At 39.8% G+C, this 20,349-nt stretch overlaps 1 protein-coding gene across 1 annotated transcript in view; it reads right to left on the minus strand.

Moving 5' to 3' along the window:
• The window catches only part of LOC126406973 (phytanoyl-CoA hydroxylase-interacting protein-like), a 28,390-nt gene that overhangs the window by 5,738 nt on the left and 2,303 nt on the right, over positions 1-20,349 (minus strand). Inside the window, exons 2-4 of the mRNA XM_050071595.1 lie at positions 10,513-10,709; positions 7,480-7,654; positions 4,006-4,123 (exon numbers count right to left, since the gene is read on the minus strand). Coding sequence (XP_049927552.1) covers positions 4,006-4,123; positions 7,480-7,654; positions 10,513-10,709 — 490 coding nt within the window. The remainder of the gene's footprint in view (positions 1-4,005; positions 4,124-7,479; positions 7,655-10,512; positions 10,710-20,349) is intronic.

The raw sequence follows: 20,349 nt of genomic DNA on the forward strand, positions 1-20,349 counted from the left end.
TATAGTAAAGTATGTCATCAAATATGTGATAAAAATGTCATAGTATAGTATGTCGTCAAAAATGTGATAAAAACGTCATAGTATGTCATCCAAAATGGAATAAAAACGTCATAGTATGGTATGTCGTCCAAAATGGAATAAAAACGTCATAGTATAGTATGTCGTCAAGTATGTGATAAAAAATGTCATAGTATAGTATGTTGCCAAAAATAGAATAAAAACGCTATAGTATAGTATGTCGTCAAAAATGTGATAAAAACGTCATAGTATGTCATCCAAAATGGAATAAAAACGTCATAGTATGGTATGTCGTCAAAAATGTGATTAAAAACGTCATAGTATGGTATGTCGTCAAAAATGTGATTAAAAACGTCATGGTATAGTATGTCGTCCAAAATGGAATAAAAACGCCATAGTATGGTATGTCGTCAAAAATGTGATTAAAAACGTCATAGTATAGTATGTCGCCAAAAATGTGATAAAAATGTTATATTATAGTATGTCGTCAAAAAGTGAAAAAAAAAAGTCATAGTAAAGTATGTCATGAAAATGTAAAAAAAATGTCATAGTATAGTATGTCGTTAAAAATGTGATAAAAAAGTCATAGTATAGTATGTCGCCAAAAATGTGATTAAAAACGTCATAGTATAGTATGTCTCCAAAAATGTGATAAAAACTTCATAGTATAGTATGTCATCCAAAATGGAATAAAAACGACATAGTATAGTATGTTGCCAAAAATAGAATAAAAACGCTATAGTATAGTATGTCGTCAAATATGTGATAAAAATGTCATAGTATAGTATGTCGTCAAAAATGTGATAAAAACTTCATAGTATGTCATCCAAAATGGAATAAAAACGTCATAGTATAGTATGTCGTCAAGTATGTGATAAAAATGTCATAGTATAGTATGTTGCCAAAAATAGAATAAAAACGCTATAGTATAGTATGTCGTCAAATATGTGATAAAAATGTCATAGTATAGTATGTCGTCAAAAATGTAATAGTATAGTATGGCATAAAAATGCAATAATACAATATACCATAAAAATGTCATAAGCAGGGTCCAAAACTAACTTTTTCACTTACCAGCCAGGCTGGCAGGTAAGTGAATTTTTTTACCAGCCAGGCAGATATTTTACCAGCCAACCAAATAATTAATAATTTAAAGGGAAAAAAATGTCAAGTCACTTAATGCTGCTGGTGGATGAGACTGGGGGGTGGCGGCGGCGGGAGCAGCAGCAGCAGCAACAGCAGCAACATTAACCTCCGTCTCTTGGTCGTCGGTCGGTAAAATCTCAGCCTCAGCAGGATCTTTTGCTTTAGTGTTTTGTTTTTTTGCGGGAGGCTCCGCAATACCTGGCCAGCATCGCCACATGATATTTTTTCTTACTTCTTAATCTTCTATGGGGGTTCAGACCATGGAGGTACATTTACAATAGATTCGTTCGAGATGAGCCAGGCCTGCGCAGATTCGATCACCGGCGATCGGCGCACAATGCATGCTGGTTAGTTTTGTGTCCGACTTCATCCCGACTTGCTCTGACGTATTACAAAAGTGGACGGTGATAAAACCACGAGAGCGAGGCGGCCGCAGTTTTTAGAGCCAAGCGCTGCAGTTGCTCTCCACCGACTGCACCGCCTGGCTCTCACCTGATCTAACAGCTGATTGGTTTAGACGTCGACTCAACATGATGACGTTTTAGATAAACTTTTCATTTTTGTTGAATTTTAGAGATTAAGATTGTATTTGTCTGATTTGAAGCTTTATTTTGTGAACAGAAAACATGTTGTGTGACTGATGGTGAAGTTTAGTTGTCACAGACTAAATAGGCCTACACTCATCATAAAGTATACAGAGTCTACTGTATATTAACATTGGACTTTTTTTAATTATTGAAGTATTTAGAAACACAGAGACTTGTGGTCAGTGGGATGTGAGGATTCTTAAAATAACATCTGTACAGATGTGAAGCCCTGACTGTATCTAACTGAGCCTTAATGAAAGCTGTTGTCATGTATTCTTTTCCTCGGAAAATATGAACCTTATAGTCAAGCACTGTTTATTTAGCCTGTGTAGTTGAGGGGACAGGTCGAACTGATATGATGCTGATTCACAGGAGAATTCACGTCAAATGGAGGTTAAACCATGAACATAAACTACAGATCACCTGTAAAGCATTTTAATAAATAAATCTATCATAATTAAAACAACTGGAGACTGAGAACAAACTGATATATGGGTCTGATCACTTTTTTAATAAATTGACATCATTCCAGACAGGATGTAAGTGTGTCTGTGACTTCCTGTACGGACTGAAGGCTGTGGGAAACTGTCGGGAGACTGTCCGACTTCACCGCAGCTTTTTGTCACTGCCCCCCGGTGCGGCCGCCTGCTCTCGTCTACTTTCCAGGCGAGGCGCAGTTCGTCTTGAACGAGCCTATTAACAAAGTAGCGGAGTGAGAGAGTGGTACATCCTGTCAGCTGAGGGGTTTCCTATCTGTGCAGCCGAGCACCGCAGCACCTCCACGGACTATTACATCCAGATGGTCCCAGTGTTTCCTCCGCAGGCTCCACTTCACCCAGCTTCACTCAGCTGCCCAACAAACCCGCTGCTTCTTCCCACTTTAACCTGAATAACAAACCGGGGCTCGGTGCTCTGGTTGGATCCAAACGGAGAGCCAGGGCTAGCTGGGAAGCTAGCGGAGGCTAACTGGCTGTGCTTCCCTCCGGTCATGCTGCGGCTAACGCTCCGCTAGCCTCACAGCTGCGCCTCACCAACGAGCCTATCAACAACAGCTATCCACCGCGGCGCGCTGTTTTAACGTCATGACTGACGCACTTACGTGACCAAAGATCGTCTCTCCCTGAAATACACATTACTCTGCCAGGAAACCAGCCGATACCAGCATCGTTCTCCAGTAACAAAAAATGCATTTTTCGCTGGTAAAAAAATAACTCGCCAGAGTGGCGAGTGGTCTTAAAAATTTACCAGCCAGAGACAAAATCTACCCGTGAGTGGTGAGTGGCGAGTGTTAGTTTTGGACCCTGGTCATAAGAAATGCCATAGTTTAGTAAGTCATCAAAAAATGAAAAAATGTCATCGTATACTATGTCATAAAAATGTCACAGTAAAGTATGTCATTTAATTTTCATAAAAAAGGTCATAGTATAGTATGCCCTGAACGTCAAAATAATGTCATATTTGGGGTGTCGGTGGCTTAGTGGACAGAGCAGCCCCATGTACAAGGCTGTTGCCACAGCGGCCCAGGTTCGACTCCAGCCTGTGGCCCTTTGCTGCATGTCTCCCCCTCTCTGTCTCCCCTCTTCACGCTTGACTATCCCATCAATTAAAGGCAAAAATTCCCCCAAAAATATCTTTAAAAAACAAACAAAAAAAAACCTGTCATACTGGTTTGTTAATAGTCTGTAATAAAAAATGTCTTAAAATGTATAGAAAAACATATATATATATAAAAAAAAAATCCCCCAAAATGCCATAGTATATTATGTCATAAAAAATGTCATAGTCAGTGTAGTATTGCATAAAATAATTAAAAGTCACAGTAAAATATGTCATAAAAAATATAGTATGTTATATAGTAAGTAGTACTATATGTTATAAAAATGTTTTAAAATGTCATTGTATGGTAAACATCAAAAAATATCACAAAAAAATGTTGTAGTACAGTGTGTTGTTTTAAAGTATGTCATAAAAAAGTTATAAATGTCATAATATAGTATGTCACAAAAATGTCATAAAAATGAAAATGAATCTTCCAATGTGAAAAAAAAAGAAAATCTCTATTAGTAAAGTCCAGCCAGTGACGTTTTAAAAAGCAACGTAACTGGAAGCAATGCAGACATATTCATACCCAGCCAAAAAGTGGCTGTAACCATTTTGAATAAATGGTCTCACTGATGCAAATTAAAGAAAAGAATTGCTGTAATGGAAAAATAGACAACATACATCTCACTAATTATCAGAGTGGGCTGATTACCTGGCCTGGTCGAAGTACTCTTTGTTCTGGTTCCTGTAGAAGACAGAGAAACGCAGCATCCGGCCGGCGATGACCTCTGCCTTCTCCAACAGCTGGTTTAGATGCACTGTGGAATAATCTGGAAAACAGACACAACACATCATCATCAGAGTGAAAATGAATATGCTGTCATCAGGAGGATCGGAAACCGGTGTACAAACGTCATTAGTAGAAATTCAATTCTTTAATTATAAAGAACAGGAGTGACTGTGTGCGCTGGCTGGGATGGAATATGAACTGAGCCTGTGTACTCAAGGACCCTGAGATCCTTCCATTCTTTACTGTGTCATGTTTAAAAAACCAAAACATTTTCAGTAAGTCCTGTAATAAAATCTTCTCTCACTCACCACCATGTAAGCAGGTCTGCCAAGTGGGTGTGGATTGTATCCAAAGCATGTAATAACTTTTATAATGATAGAGGCTCTTTCCCTATTCCAATTTTCCTACAAGCACTTGAACCGACAAAGATGATTTGGGGAAAATTCCCTGCTCTTTCATGCGACGACAAAGAACCTCAAGCAAAAATGAAAGAAAACTATGAAGAAGATTATTAATGTCAAGCAGACTTCTCAGAAGTCCCTGAATTCCTTTTAGACCTCTAGCCTATGTTTTAAGTCAAAGCTTGTTCTGTTGACAGCGAGACATAATGGAATAATTGCTGGTTAAACAATTCAACTGAGAGACTGAGGATTTTACAAGCATGAAAGGTCTTGGCAGCAGCAGCTTTTGCCAGCCACAATCAACATTATGAGGCATCTTCCATCAATTTCTCCTGCTACACCTTCATCATACACTTGTCACCTGCCCTGTTCTCCGTCCTCCCACCTCAGCTGCATCTGTTCACCCATTTCACAAGTGTCCCACCCTAATTATTATTTTTTTTATTTCTCACAAAATTTTTAGCCAAGCCAGCAAGATGGCAGAATACCATGAGGTTCATATCTGAGGTTTGGAGTGAAATATATTCCCAACTATTAGAGGGTTTGCCATGAAATTTGGTACACACACTCAAGTTATCCTCAGGATGTACTGTAATAAATGTATTGATTTATTTATTGAAACTTTCCATGTGGCGCCATCATCAGATCAACATGAAATTCCCATCAGCCTCGGCTGTTCTTTGTGTTTTGTGCTAATTAGCAAATTTTAGCTCATTACAGCTGGGCGATAAATCAATTTTATCAGTTAGTTCAAATTAATGGTTTAGGTCGATGTTTAGAAATGGAAAATTGCTTTCACTTGAACTTTGGTAATTACGGTACGGAACTGCCACCACTTTCAGGTCTGTCACATGATGCCACTGGGCCAAAAAAGACGTATCCCATAGACTTACTTGGGGTGGCAGAAAAAAATTGTTACAGCATAGTATCACAATATTTTTATGTGGCAATATCGTATTGTCACACAGTACCAAGCATCAAATTTTTCTATTAGATAAATTATTAATATTACAAATACAAATTAAACTTTATCAATTGCTTTTTCAACCCACTTGATACAGTACATTTTACTGCTGTATAAAATGGCTGAAGTGACATGAACAGACTTTATCTACAAGAGAGAACTGATGTTGAGAAAGTTTTCCTTTGGGGACATAATTTACAGTTGAAAAAAGGTAATAAATCACAATATATCGCGATAATGTTTATCACAATACTCAGCATATCGCAACATATTTAAAATCGCAATAATATTGTATCGTGACTTAAGTATCATATCATAGATCTACTGGTGATTCCCACCCCTAAGACTTACATTGTTAAAAAAGTCTTCTGAAAATCAATGGATACAGTTTTTTGAGCACCACAAACCCTGTGAAATTAATCATTTCACTATCGGGATTTGATCCATTTGGTCCAATAACATTTCAAATTAGCAGAGAGCTAAACCAGAAGTTGCCAGCATGGCAAGTGGAAGTCTATAATGCACTTGCTCTGTGGGCCCAACGATGCAGAAGATCCGGGTCATTTTAAACCCCTGAACCCTTTTGTAGCTTCATGCACCACTGCAGCTTTCATAGGAATGAACAGGGCTCCGCCTCCAACACTGTATCCACCTCTCTTCATACATCCATGCTTCAGACACAGGTAAAATATCAACATGGTGCTAATAAAAGAGCAAAGACGAAGAGACGAAGTTTGTTCCAAAACGTCATAGTATAGTATAGTCCATAAAAAATGCCATAGTATGTCATAGAAACATCATAAAAAAGTCAGAATATAGTATGCCATTTAAAATGTATATAAAAAAGTCATAGTATAGTATGTCATAAAAAGTAACAGTCATAATAAAGCACGCAATAATTTTTTTTTAAAAAGTTAAAATATAGTATGTCACAAAAATGTCATTAAAAAAAGTCATAATATAGTGTGCAATATAAAAAAAGTTATAAAACAAAGTCATGGTATAGCATGCAATAAAAAATATCATTAAAAAAGCCATAGTAAAGTATGCCATAACAAAAAATGTCATAGGATAGTATGTCATTACAAAAAGGCACCATCTCCTCAGTCATCTGAAAGTAGTTTGGTTTTGCAGAATCCATCCTCGAGCAAACCACCGTCTGCTGTAAAGCCTGTCTAAAGTCTTTGGCAAATACAAGCAGCAAAATGGCTACTTTATTCCAGCCTCTCAAACAGAGGTGTGCGGCCGCAGAGGTGTGTGTGACACTGAGAGCTGCACAAGACGGCAGCAGCCCTGAAACACCTGCTAACAAACAGGTGATGTTAACATTAGCAGAATCATTTTCTCAAATTGGATGTGAGGTAAAAATTTGGAAGATTTTATTTTTAGGCCATACCACTCTGGCCTAATGCTAGTACAATCACCTAAATGATGGTAAGCATAGTAAACCTTAACCCTGCTGAACATCAGCATGTTGTCATCTCCATTGTCACATTAGCATTTAGCCTGTCCAGACTGAAGGTTGGACATCGATGGAGGGTGTCTGACATGAACCGTCATATTCAAGCGCTCCCCTCCATCAATGCCTCTGACTACATCTTCACTAACTCCCTGCCTGCTTTCCTTCTTCCCATCGACTGCTGCTCCTGATCCCTGTCACAATGACCTCCCCTGATAAATTCTACCCTCCAGTTTCCATGCCATCATCTCCTCCCCCTTCTCCCCTCCCCCACTCTAAGCCACAAGCCAGCAATGTTGAACTTAGTGACCTCTGCATCGGAACATAAACAGCACAGCTCCCCTCCGTCTTTTAATCTCTCTTTCCCCTCACCCTCCCCTCCTCCATCTTTCCGCCCATCTCTCCCTCCACTCAGTATAAATTAGCCCTTCTTCAATATCCTCCCTCATACTGTGCTCCATCCGATTTTCTTCTGTAGTTGTAGCACAGGCACCAAAAATCAAAGGCAGTACTGATGTCACATATCCTGAAAATACATGTACTCATGGAAATGCAAGCTGCACATTACTTACCGGCAGTGCAGAACTCGACGATCTCGCTCCACTCGGAGATGGCGTAGTCTCCGTCAGTCTGTTTTGATGCGGTTTGGACGGCCACGGTGTATTCTGTGCGTGGGCTCAGGAACCAGTGGCCCCGAACCGTCATGGGCAGGGGCACTGCCTTGGCTACCAGCTTGGTAGGAACATCCTGGAGGGAGGGAGGGAGGGAGGGAGGGAGGGAGGGAGGGATGGATGGATGGATGGAAAAAGGAGGTTAATGATGACGGGAAGATATTAGTCAGAAAGAAATACTCCTGTTGTGGCTTTCTTTCAGCCACATGCAGAGATTTGCAGACACCTGCTTGTAAACAGACATGCACACACTGCATGTGCGTGGCAGACTGCAGTTCATACCTGTCGCTGCCCTACTGTTGATGCATGTACACTATTCTGTACACTACTCACCCCCCCAAGCCTCAGTGGGCCTTAGCAGCTCATTGATTGGACCAGGAGCCCCTGCCTAGCAACAGAGTCAGTCCATTTATCCACCAACACTGTTGCTGCACACCAAAATCAAAATACTTGTAAGGGGTCGCCTGCTAGGAAGAAGAGAGACGCTCAGCCACACTGCACCCAGGAAGTGACTGCAGGAGGAAGAGGAAGGAGGCTGATGAAACAAGTCTGTAAGATTGACTGACTGTCCACTGACAGAGCTGCGGCCGTCCTGCTGCTGCTGCTGCTGAGATTAAACTGAGCCCTGTGAGTGATATTAGCCCATTAGAGCTCAGAGCAATGGCTCACTGTGGAGTCTTTGAACAAAACCACCTTGAAGTGAGTTTTTTTTCCTCCATGCATGAAGAGAAAGGTTATCCTGAGGTAAAACATGGTGCACCTGCGTCACATGTTTCAGCTTCAAATCAATCATTTTAGATTTTAAACATCAAGGATTATCATAGCTCCAGATGTTTATAGCAGCGCAATAACTGTCTTTATCCCTAATATGATACTGCAGAACAGTTATGGCCATGAAGGGACAAATCTAATTCACTGCCTGTCCTCTCAGTGGACACAGCAACACACAGTAGAGATAACAGCAGTGAAGACTGTATAATGAGAACATCAGGTTGAACACTGAGAGACACCCTTTACTTTATACATTTACTTTGGATAGTAATGTAGAGTATATATATATTCAAAATATAATTAACACCTTTTACAATAAAATCGTTTTTGTTTTTTTTTAATTTCTAAGTCACTAAAGCACTCTATGGTCTGTTTACCTGTGTACGTATATGTGTAGAAGTCAAAATTAATCCAGCTGTCATTCTAACAATGTTGTGCAATGTAGAACATTATGAGAATGAAGATGTACAAAGGGACTTTAAAACTGTCAGATTACTTTCAGTGTTTGGTTTTGCTCTTACTTTTAGTTTTGGAAACTTCTGCAGGTTTATGCATTTAAACTGAATATTGTTTATACTATTACTATTATTCTGTCATATATTAAAATGACATATAAATAATATTTTGTTGCTTTCTTATTGCACTAGGACCAGGCATAGCGACAAAAAGTGAGGAGGAAGATTTTTTAAATTTTGCATTGTGAGAATAAAGTCAAACCTTCAATATTATTGGGGGAAAAAAATCAGTTACTTTTTTTTTAAATTTAATTATTTATTATTATTATTATTATTATTATTATTAATATTATTATTGTTTTTGCATTTCAAGAATAAAGCAGAAATGCAATTTTGAAAATAAAGAAGAAATTATGAATTTCAAATTTAAAGTGCCGCCGAACACATGGGAGATCTTATACCTAAGCAACCTGACAAGATAAACTGTTAAACGTAAGGATCAACACTTGATCAAAATTCTTTTAGCAGCAACAAGAAGGTCTATCATCAGGAAATGGCACAACAAAGATCCTCCCTCTCTAAGTGATTGGAAAGACATTGTTGAGGAGATATATGACATAAAAAGACTCACTCATTTACTGAGACTCCAAAAACCTGAATTCACAGAAAAATTGACCAAATGGACAGATTATAAGGCCAACTGCAGAGACACCACCTAAATCTCTTGATGGTCATGGTAAACGTGTTTCAGGTGACCACTAGGATGAGTGCTGTAATGCCCTACGTATTTGTAATGTACCTCAGTGACATGCCAGTTATGTTTTCATATGTTTGTTCTTTAATAACAAACTGCAAAAAATAAAGAAAATTTAAGTTAAAAAAAAAATTCAAAATAAAGTCAAACTTTTGAGAATAGGTTAAATCAAACTACTATTGTTATGGCTGCCTCTACAAAATGTCGTTTAAATGAATTTTCTGAAACTGTACTTCAGAATTGGATTTGGTAACAACGAAATTATTTCTCTCTTAGCGTCTAAACACAGTTGGATTGTGCTGAAAACATGCATCACTTCAGAAGAAGAAACGTCATAAACATGGAGTCTTGCAAACTCAAATAGCTGGTAACGGACAGATGCTCAGGTAGCCATGGTTACGCCTGTGTGCAATACAAGACACAATTTGATGGACCAGAAAAGTTGTCTTTGTTCTCGAAATGGTATTTCAATTTAAATAATAAATAAATAAATTAAAATAAAATAAATTGAAATAAATATCTTATTATCTTATGCCGTAAGCACTAATATTAAAATTTCAACTCAATTGTAAAAATGCAGAAAAAGGAAGGCAGATATTATCTTCCTCTTCTCCCCTTGTGCCTGCCCTAACACTCCTCCACACTCTTCTGGTCAGGTAGCCACTGTAGAAAGATTTTAATTTCACTGAGACTTTTACCAGATTAAACAAAGGAACTAAGGTCTTTACAGACTAAATAATGATCGAGATAATTATCCACTTGATTCATACTGACCCGTTGTCTAGTTTGTGCTTTTAAGGCTCATTGAATCATACAGAACACAAAACCTTTCATTCTTGACTCATTTCTTATGAAAAGCAGCAAATTCTATTCAGTGAGTAAAACAAGAGGCCTTTTGTTGAGTCACCTCTCCATAGTGTTGCCTTTTAAAAGCCGTGCTGATTCACACGTTACCTTGTGTTTGAACTTGTTTGAGTTTTTGTTCTCCTTCTTGTTCAGGTCAATGAAGTAGTGTGTGATGCGCTCCTTGCTGCGCGGCTCCATGTCCCAGCAGATCTTGAAGGAGTCGCAGGTGATGTTGCTGATCTTGATGTTCTGAGGAACGGGGAGCTCCTCCATCTCGGAGAGGCTGCCATCCTGGGATTTACTTCCTGTGTAGTAGAAAAACAATGAGAAACTTTGACATTATCAGCATCAAAAAGCACAAAAATATACAGTATACCAAGGTTATATATGATTCATATTTACTGTAGGAGTCATTTGGGATCACTCAAGCTACAACTATTAATCAATTAGCTGTCAACTATCAAATTAATCACAAATTAATTTGATAGTTGATTTATTGGTTTGAGTTTTAAGAAATTATGTAACATTATAATACTGGAGTTACAAATCATAAAAAAGAGAAATAAAGGAAAATAGAATTATAAAATAATATGCATAGGATATAATTTAAAAAAAGTCAAAATTCTCTGAATTCAGCTTCCTAATTGTGAATATTGTCTGGTTTTTTTTACTCCTCTGTGACTGTAAAATGAATATATTTGTGTTGTGGATAAAACAAGACATTTAAGGATGTCATCTTGGGCTTTGGGAGACACTGATCAACATTTTTCACCATTTTCTGACATTTCAGTTACTACAGAAAATAACCGAGAAATTAATTAGTTCGGCCCTGGATATCACACATTGCGTTGTGTAAAACTTATTTAAAATTTGATGCAATATCAGTTTTGAATCTTTGCTCGTAATAGTTAAAGTGTTAGGTACACACCTTTAAATCTTCTATATATGCTCAGCTTTTATTGAACTCACAGAAATATCTTCTCATTTCTCTTCTCTGTCTCGCTGACTGTAAATCCTCTGTACTCCTGCAGCAGTTTCCCAGTAATTATTCCACAGACAGTACTAACAGAAGTATATCCACCATATCACACGCAGAGAACTGCCTGCGTCGCTGACTACCATATATGTTGCCATGGAAACACATCAGCCTCCCAACACACACACACACACACACACACACACACACACACACACACACACACACACACCTATCTGCTTTCCAGAACATACGTGGCATTAAATATTTCAAACGCTAGTGATTGAATCTCCTCTCAGAAGAGATGGATCATTTATAATCAGCAGTAAGAAATAAGAACCACACTGCAGGTAAGGTATACACATGAGCCTGCAGCAGTACAATTAAAATGCTGCTGAATGTCTCAGAACTTCAGCCATTTATTTAGAGTTAGATTATTTATTTTTTTGGCCTGGACAGAAAGGTCATTGCACAACATTGTTTTCCATCAAATACATTTCTCTGAGCTGCATGGGTCTCATGCCTCAGTCAGGTCACTGTACAGTGGGCGACATAACATGTAGCGCAGGCGTACAACCCCCAAAGTGCACACTGAGGCCACTGAAAATGCAAAAACAGGCTTGAATGAAAGCTTTGTCGAATTAGGATGAATATAGACTTCACGTCACACTCTGTGACGCCCACTTGGCAGGGCAACAATGTGTTTTCTGTGCACGCTCCGGGGGTCTAAACACGAGAGTGAGTAAAATACAAGAATTTGGGAGTAACGCTCAACACGACTGGACTCCATAGAGGAGTAAACAATGGCAGGAGCAGCGGAGCATGGAACATCCATCCCCACTCATCAGCTGAGAGAGGGCGACATAAAAGAGTTATCCCATAATTGGGACTGTGTGAACTCTCCTGTCTCGCCTCCACACAACACTCCAACAGAGGAGCATTTGTAGGTTGATTCATTTTAGGAAGTCAGAAGGTAATTCCTACACCTAATGTGTACCTAGTGTGCATGTTACCCTTCAGAGTTAGAAAAAAAAGCAGCTTAGCCTTGCAATTTTATGCTAGCTTGGCTCTTCTTTTTTCAAATTATGACATCTTAGAATAAGATCCTTAGGGTATAATGTATGTTCTTTACCTCCAGACTCGACCAGACCCCCTGCTTATATCTGTCCTAATCCCTTGCTCCTAATCACAACTAGCTGATTACCAAAAATAATCATCTTTAACCTAAAAAGACAGACCTCCTGTTGTTAGTGCCTGGACCATACCATAATTATATCTTATGCACTTGTGAATTTTGTGTTTAATGTCAGTGATGAACAGACAAATCTGCAGGAGTTTTCCTCTTAACAGTGAGTCAGTGTATTTAAACACATAATTTATCATCTGGACTAACTGCATGTTGTAACCGAGACATTAGTAACACTGGTGAGGGGATTCCTGAGTGTGTGAAAACGTAAACAGGCCAGCAGATGTATCCTCAGGCTTGGCTCTCAGATCTATACTGCAGGGGAACTCCTACACCTTCCTTGCTTTGATTTGTGGTAACATCTCATCCTGCTGCTGCTTCACATTTAAGCCCATCTCATTAAACTTAAACCCCACTGAGCTGATAAGTTTGGCTCAGACTGAGAGGGTCAGCGCGGACATGACAGGGCAGACCTCTGCAAGTCAGCGTGGACCAGACAGTTATGTCAGCACTGTAACGTCCCACCTGAGGCTTTATGTTGCTGACCTTTAACAAAAAATAAGAAAAACACTAAGGCTTGTTGTTTTTATCTGACGTCTGTGCCAGGCAAAGATGAAATATATTCAAAGGAAGTGAAATATGGACAAAGACTTGCAGTTCTTGTAATGCTTAAAGGGCGGGTCCATCTGTGCTGCTCTGCGGGTTTTCAAATGGAAATGCCATCTCAACTACAAAAAGCAGTGATGTAGGTTAGAGCAGTGATCACTGACAATAATTACAAGACGGGTTGTATGAGGCAATTATCCATAGTCAGTGTTTCATCACTTTACCTTGCTGTCAGACAGGCCATTCCAACGGGGAACTGTCTCCATTGACAGAAATAGGGATATTGGATTTTTTGCCGATACGCCAATATATAACACCACATTCGGCCAATAACTGATACCGATATAGATATATTCACTTTTTTCCCCCACCTACTTTTAGTGATCTTCAAGTCTCTTCTGTAGTGGAATAAACCATCATATTATACGTGCATGCTGATGAACACATGACATTTTTGCATGTCTGTCTGTCCTGGAAGAGAGATCCAACCTCAGTTGCTCTTCTCGAGGTTTCTACCACTTTTTCCAATTACAAGGTTTATTTGGGGAGATTTTCCTTATCTGCTGTGAGGGCCCATGGATAGAGAGATGTCGTATGTTGTAAAGCCCTCTGAGGCAAATTGTGATTTGCAATATTGGGCTTTATAAATAAAACTGAATTGAATTGAATTGAAATACAATGCTTTTCAATGTATGTAATATTCAGTCATTGTGCAAAATTTGAAAAAAAGCATGTTGGGCGATTGTGACATTTCATTTTAAAGCCAATATCGGCCGATACCGATGACATGCCAGCATTATCCTGCATCCCTAGAGACACACAAATCAACACAAATCAACTTCAAAGTACACAGGTGTTGCCAGTTTGCCACTGCCTCAATCAGTTGGTTTGTGTTATTGCATGACTTTCTGATCTGAACTAATGTGGCATCCACAGCAATACACTTAACTTGCCATGCAGCAAGGAGTGCGTGCCAGGTAGGGGGTTAGAGGAATATTCAGATGCTCGATAACTTGCAATTCTCAAAGAAGGCTTGGCTCAGTCATGAAGAGGCACATTAAGCGGGCTAGGGTGTTTATCAAAGACTGTAAAAATAATGGACGCAGCTACCGTGACATCCCCCATTGGTTTTTCCAGTTCTGAATTTCAGCCGTTGCCATCTTGGTTTCTGGAGCCAGGCATGACCGAATTTGGGCGAGAGGCTGGCGCTGTGGAGAAGCGAGGGGTGGATCTGACTGAGAAGCCAAGGACATTATCAGCAGACAGCCCATCACTCAAAGCGGCCTGCCCTTAATTATGTGTAACTTTACGCCTTAATAAAATGTAAATGGCTAAGTTACATAAAAATTCACCCCCTGTATAGTCATTAATGTTACAATTAGCTTAAAAGACCAAAAGGGTTTTTTTGCACCAGGCTGTAAACATGTTTATTTCTGCTGTAAAGTTGGATCTTTTAACACGGGGGTCTGTGGGGACTGACTGGCTTTATGGCCAGCCTCAAGTGGCCATTCAGAGAACTGCAGGTTTTCGCACTTCCATGTTGGCTTCATTTTTTTAGCCATGGAGGTGGCCACTAGGAGTAGGAATCACCAGATGATCCATGATACTATATTATTACAATACCTGAGTAAAGATACAATATTTTTTGGCTTTTTTAAGTATGTTGCAATATGCTGAATATTGCAAGAAAATATATTGCGATATATTGCGATTCATAACCTGTTTTCATCTGCAAATTATGTCCCCAAAGAAAAACTTTGTCAACATCTGTTTTATCTAATAAGATAAAAATGTATATTAAAAAGCAACTGATACTTGGCACTGTGTGACAAAACAATACTGCCATTCAAAAACACTGTGATATTGATTTTTTCGCCCGACCCCAGTTGCTGCTTCGCATTTATATGTAGCAACACCATTATGCATACGCCTACACTAGGATATGTGGGAAAACATCTCTAGAATGGCTGGGCAGAATAGCATTTTGACACCTAAACATATGACTTTGACCAAAATTTGAATGTTTGGTTGGATTTAGCACATATGAAAATCTACTGTGAAGCTACAGAATTACATAAAATCTCAAAGAATATAAATAAATAATGGATCCACCCTTTAAGTGAAGAGTTTGTATATAAAATGCTGAGTAAAAGGCAGTAACAGTGCATCAAATGTGAACATTCTTGCATATTTTATAGGAAGTACAACTCATGAATCTTTTTATGCTGGGGAGAAAGACGGCTACTTTGTGCTGATTCATCACAAGCATTAACCATTAATCACAGATCATAAAACATAAGCTTCCAGCTCCCTCACCCCATCCCAAACTCTCACTATTTCAGGATGCCATCAGGATATGACACAGTGTAAACACTGATCGCAGCCAAACAGCAAAGATGAAAAACCTGCCAACTCAGTTGCTGTGTTGTGCCTGAAACAGAGTATTTCCTTGTCCTTAAAATGTCAACACCAGTGTTTCCCTTAAAAACCCTGAAACCAGACCCCATGCCGGTCTTTGCCCTCCCTGCTCCTTGCGTCTCCACAGTGCTGATTTAGCTCCTGTTTACTCTAATGCTCTCCTAATTAACCTGCAAATGGAGGCATTATACCGACACAGTGGAGCTTTACAAATGCAGTCAAATATTGCTTACATAATACTCTTAAGGCTGCACAGTCAAGCTGAAAGTGATGTTATCAGGGAAAACAAGCTCTGAAGGCTTTAAGGTTTACTGGGCAAAAATCAAAGGAAATGCTCAAGAGACAAACAGACAGAAATCTGCAACCACCACTGTTCGCTCTTCTGTAGGTTTTTAAAAAAGAACACTGATGTGATTAACAAACTTAACGTACAGGTTAAAGAATTAAATCTGGCCCTCAATTGGAATCTGAGGACACTAATACAATGTGTACCAGGTGCTTGCCTACAGGTAAATACACCAACACAGTGCTAATCTGCGCCCTGAATCCTCTGGGAGTCTGAGAGCGCAGGATGAAAGATGGAGGAGAGAAAGCCAAGCAGGATGAAGGTCAGGCAGTAAGGGAGAGAGTCAAACATTTTACAGTCTCACATGGGAGGCCTAAACCCTCAGACTGTCTTAAATTTATATGCTGGTATTCTACCTCAGCTCTCGGTACTTGCACTGTAGCTAATGTTAATTTTGTTGACTCGTAATTTTGCCAAGGAAGCCATTATACTGTAATGAACTGTCTTACTATTTACTGCACTGTATTATGATCCTGTGCATGAGGCTGAGGGTGGGGGGGGGGGTTGCTTCATCATGATCAAGCAAAATGAGCATCAGTTTTAATGGGGCACAGAAACACAGCTTACCCATGCTGTGCACACATGTACAGGGGGGTTCAAGATGACATAGGAGCAAGCAACAAAAGCAGAACACAGAAATATCAGCCCTATGGCAAAAATAATAACATTTCAGAAGATGGATAGCCAACTCCGATGAATCTCCGAAGCTCCATCAAATTGACCTTATTGGGTATTGGCCTTTTACTCAGCGTGCAGTCAAATGCCACAGTGTGGAATAGCAATAGATGCAGAAGGATCAATAAAAATCTTGTTAACATGCATACGTAGGCCCATCCTAATGGCTCTCTGTGGTAGGATTTGTTCCAGTCACACCTGGCTTGATGCTGTGAATTACTTGTTGGCACTCTTTACCGGTAAAAGTGATTTGATTTCCACTCAGGCCACCTGCATAATGCAAATGTACTCTCACAGTGGGGGCTGGTGATAAAAAAGCATCGAGCATGTGAGGCTACGGTGCTTCATTCAAAGGTCTACGAAGGTCTACAAACCAAATGTTGAGAATCAATCTGCTGAGTATCATCAGCGGGTGTGTTCTGTGGAAAAAAGATTTGGCAGATGATGGTCATACTGATTGTTTTCGACTGCGCAAGTGGGCACTCATGTCAGACACAAGCCTCCTACTTTAAGTGTCAGTGTTAGGTCTAAAATTCAACTGTAGACATGAGCAACAGACACTCACTCGGCATCGATGTTTGCTGGCCTTTTAAAACACGCCTTTGTTCCTCTCAATGCACTGGCTAGACCAGACTGAGAGCTCAGACGGAGAGCATAAACAATGCTCTGTTCGTCAGGCTCACACAGTCTGTTGTGCACCTTTTGCACATCAATAAGCCCCCGACCAGCAAAGAAAGACCCAGTAAAGGCACTTTAATAACACAACCATTACAGATGAAGTGGACTCTGTCATTCTCAAGGTTCAGAATCGACCCATCCCCTTTCTTACAAATTAATTAAATACGAAGACCTTCAAGGACGGATCTGTTATTTTCTTCTAAACTTGTCCGAAACCAGCGTGAGTCATCATTTCTCATTTGCATAGAATTTGATTTCCCAAACAAGAGGCTGATGTAAAATCCTTCAACTATGTTTCTGAATAGAATCTTGTATAGAAGGATTTTATATAACAGCAATCAGGCACTGGAAAGAAACACAAGCAAAAGAAAAATTAGCCTGAATATCTGAAGCGGATTTTGAGAGACAGACGGCTATGAAATGAATCGCAAAGTCTGTTCAGAACTATGTCACATAGTAAAGTCAATTATAACTGAATATATTATGTAGCCGATAATATGTACCTGTAACTCTTGCCAGCACAGTCATGGTACACAACTGCTCGCACTGAACACTGGCCAAACTAAAATGCCAGCTTACTCAGACGATGCTGTACGTCATAAGGCCGACCTGCTGTCGTATCACGTTGGAACATATCGGATAAGCAGCACTACAAGAGTTCACTTGTTATCACAGGAGTTCTTCTGCACAAGAATGAAGTCTACAGCCATACTAGCAGCTCTGTGAGACTGTAAGTGGATACAGCGGTGCTTTAAGCTAAATGCTAACATCAGCATGCTAACAATGACAATGTTAACATGCTGATGGTGTTTACCATAGTCACCACCATCTCAGGGTTTGAATGCTGGCAAAAGCAACATAATGTCATTACTTCTACAACTATTTTGTCATAAACCAAAGTGTTGGAGTGTTTGACCTAACACGCTAGATGAAAAGTGAGAGGATTTTGCCTGGCCCCGGACCTTTAAATCTGCCCACTCCATCGAGTTCAAGTTGACTGAATCGTCAGGCACTGTGACATGAAATAGTGGTTTCTGGGTTAAAATAAAAAACGACCAATGAGTGCAGCAGGGGGACACGATTAGCCAATTAGCACCTAGGGCGGGACAAATGCCCTTGTCAAACTGTTGTCAAACATTGTCAAGAGGTGTTCTTGGACCAATGAGTAGTAAAAACAATGGCCAGTGCTGTAGACAGATGCTACTATCGAGAACATTCTATATCAACATGTCCTCTCAATGTCACCCGACATTGTAATTTGCTTTACTTCGTTCTGCTCCACCCTTAAAACCCCCAGATATCAGGTATTTCTGCATGACTATGCATCAGTGTGGACTTACAATGATGTTAGATTCAGGTGGATATGTTGGTCTGTAGTGACTGGTTAGAGAAACTCAAACCCCCCTCCCCCACAGAAATCAGTTAGAGTTGAGGCAAGGTCTGACTGAAGATGGAAACAGTGTCAAAGGAGTTGACAATTCTGTCTGATAACAAGCAAGTAGGGATTCTTGGAGTTTTTAGAATTCATCCTGAGAAGAAGATGGATTTCTGCCATACATTTTATGGCAATCAATCCAACTGTAGACGAGACATTTCACAAAAAACCCCACAAATGTCATGGTGGTACAAGAGATCAAGTCAAGGGATCATCAAAATCAGTAGACTTCATCCTCTGGGGATCATGAATATCTATACACATTGGAGCAATCCAATCCATGGTATCTAAGATATTTCAGGTGGACCAAAGTGGTGATCCGATCATGTGACCAACATTGTCATCACATTGCTGGTGTGGCTGATAAAAAAATCTTTTGATAATGTCTGAAACACAGCATATTTGGTCCCTTCACAGTTACTTCTCCCACTGCCTGTTTATTCTTGCAAAACTTCTACCCAGGGTGTTGAAAAGTAAAGCCTTTTGTTCAAGTATTGCGGCACTGTGTTTGAGGAAACAATGCCATTGTCGACTAGTAATTGGCAGCCTTGGCACTGAAGGAGCTTTTCTTCAACTTGACAGTTACTGATGAAGTTAAGGTACCTTCATAACATGTTTTCCTATCCATCCATCCAGCACCCAGCCATCCGTCTATCTGTCCGTCTGTCTATCTGTCATGGGCACACACACTGCCAGACTGAGGTGTCACAGCTAGAGCAGCAGTATTTTGGGCAGTGAAATTTCAGACAGTGCAGACACAGTACTTGGTTGCATAAATGGCAGCCATCCATCATGACAACTTAATTATGTCAGCGGCCGTGGCACAAAGGCCTTGCAAGACATGTAGTGTGTATTTCATTACCCCCTGTGAGTGTGCATTAACAGTGGATATAAAATCAAAATGGTGGTCCCAGCCAGCCTCGCAGAGGTTGGCGGCAAATTTTTTATCCAGCGCAACATCATGGAGGCAGTTCTGTGCGTCCCTAGAGACCTCTGCACACCAGCTGTAGAGACTTCTGTGAATTTCCCACTACTTACTGCTCTTCGCAAAACATTGCCTACCCCACATTTATTCATGTCGCAGCCCCATCACCAAACTGAACCATTAAGGCTGTGACACACCCACGCGCACACAGAGACAACTTGTATCTCACTAAGTCTTTTTGTTCATTGAAATGCTCAAACAGTCCTCAGTGTGTGTGTGTGTGAGAGAGAGCTCTTTCCCACAGAGGGCCCACTGAAGCTGATGCACTTCCATTTGCTGGGTCAGCACAGGCACATAAGCCTCTCATGCTGACAATTAAATATTAATGGATTTGGGAGATAAATTTAGAAAGCTATGTGGAACTGAAATGAATACTGTCCTTGGGAAAACGTACGCATTGATCAGATAATGAAACAGTCTATTTCCGAGAAAGCCAAAAGATGACTATGCAGCCATCTACATAGGGTGTGGCAGGGGAAGTTTAGACTAGACAGAATTTCTGGAGATCATTTTAGGTGAGAAATCAAAATTCAGGGACAATAATATAATCCAAACAACACTACAAAGCATTCTCAACCAAGACTAGGCTACTGGATTGCATTTGATAGTAACAGGTGTCTTACTGTGTCAAAACCAAATC

Source organism: Epinephelus moara, chromosome 19, assembly GCF_006386435.1.
Source record: "Epinephelus moara isolate mb chromosome 19, YSFRI_EMoa_1.0, whole genome shotgun sequence".
Classification (NCBI taxonomy): domain Eukaryota; kingdom Metazoa; phylum Chordata; class Actinopteri; order Perciformes; family Serranidae; genus Epinephelus; species Epinephelus moara.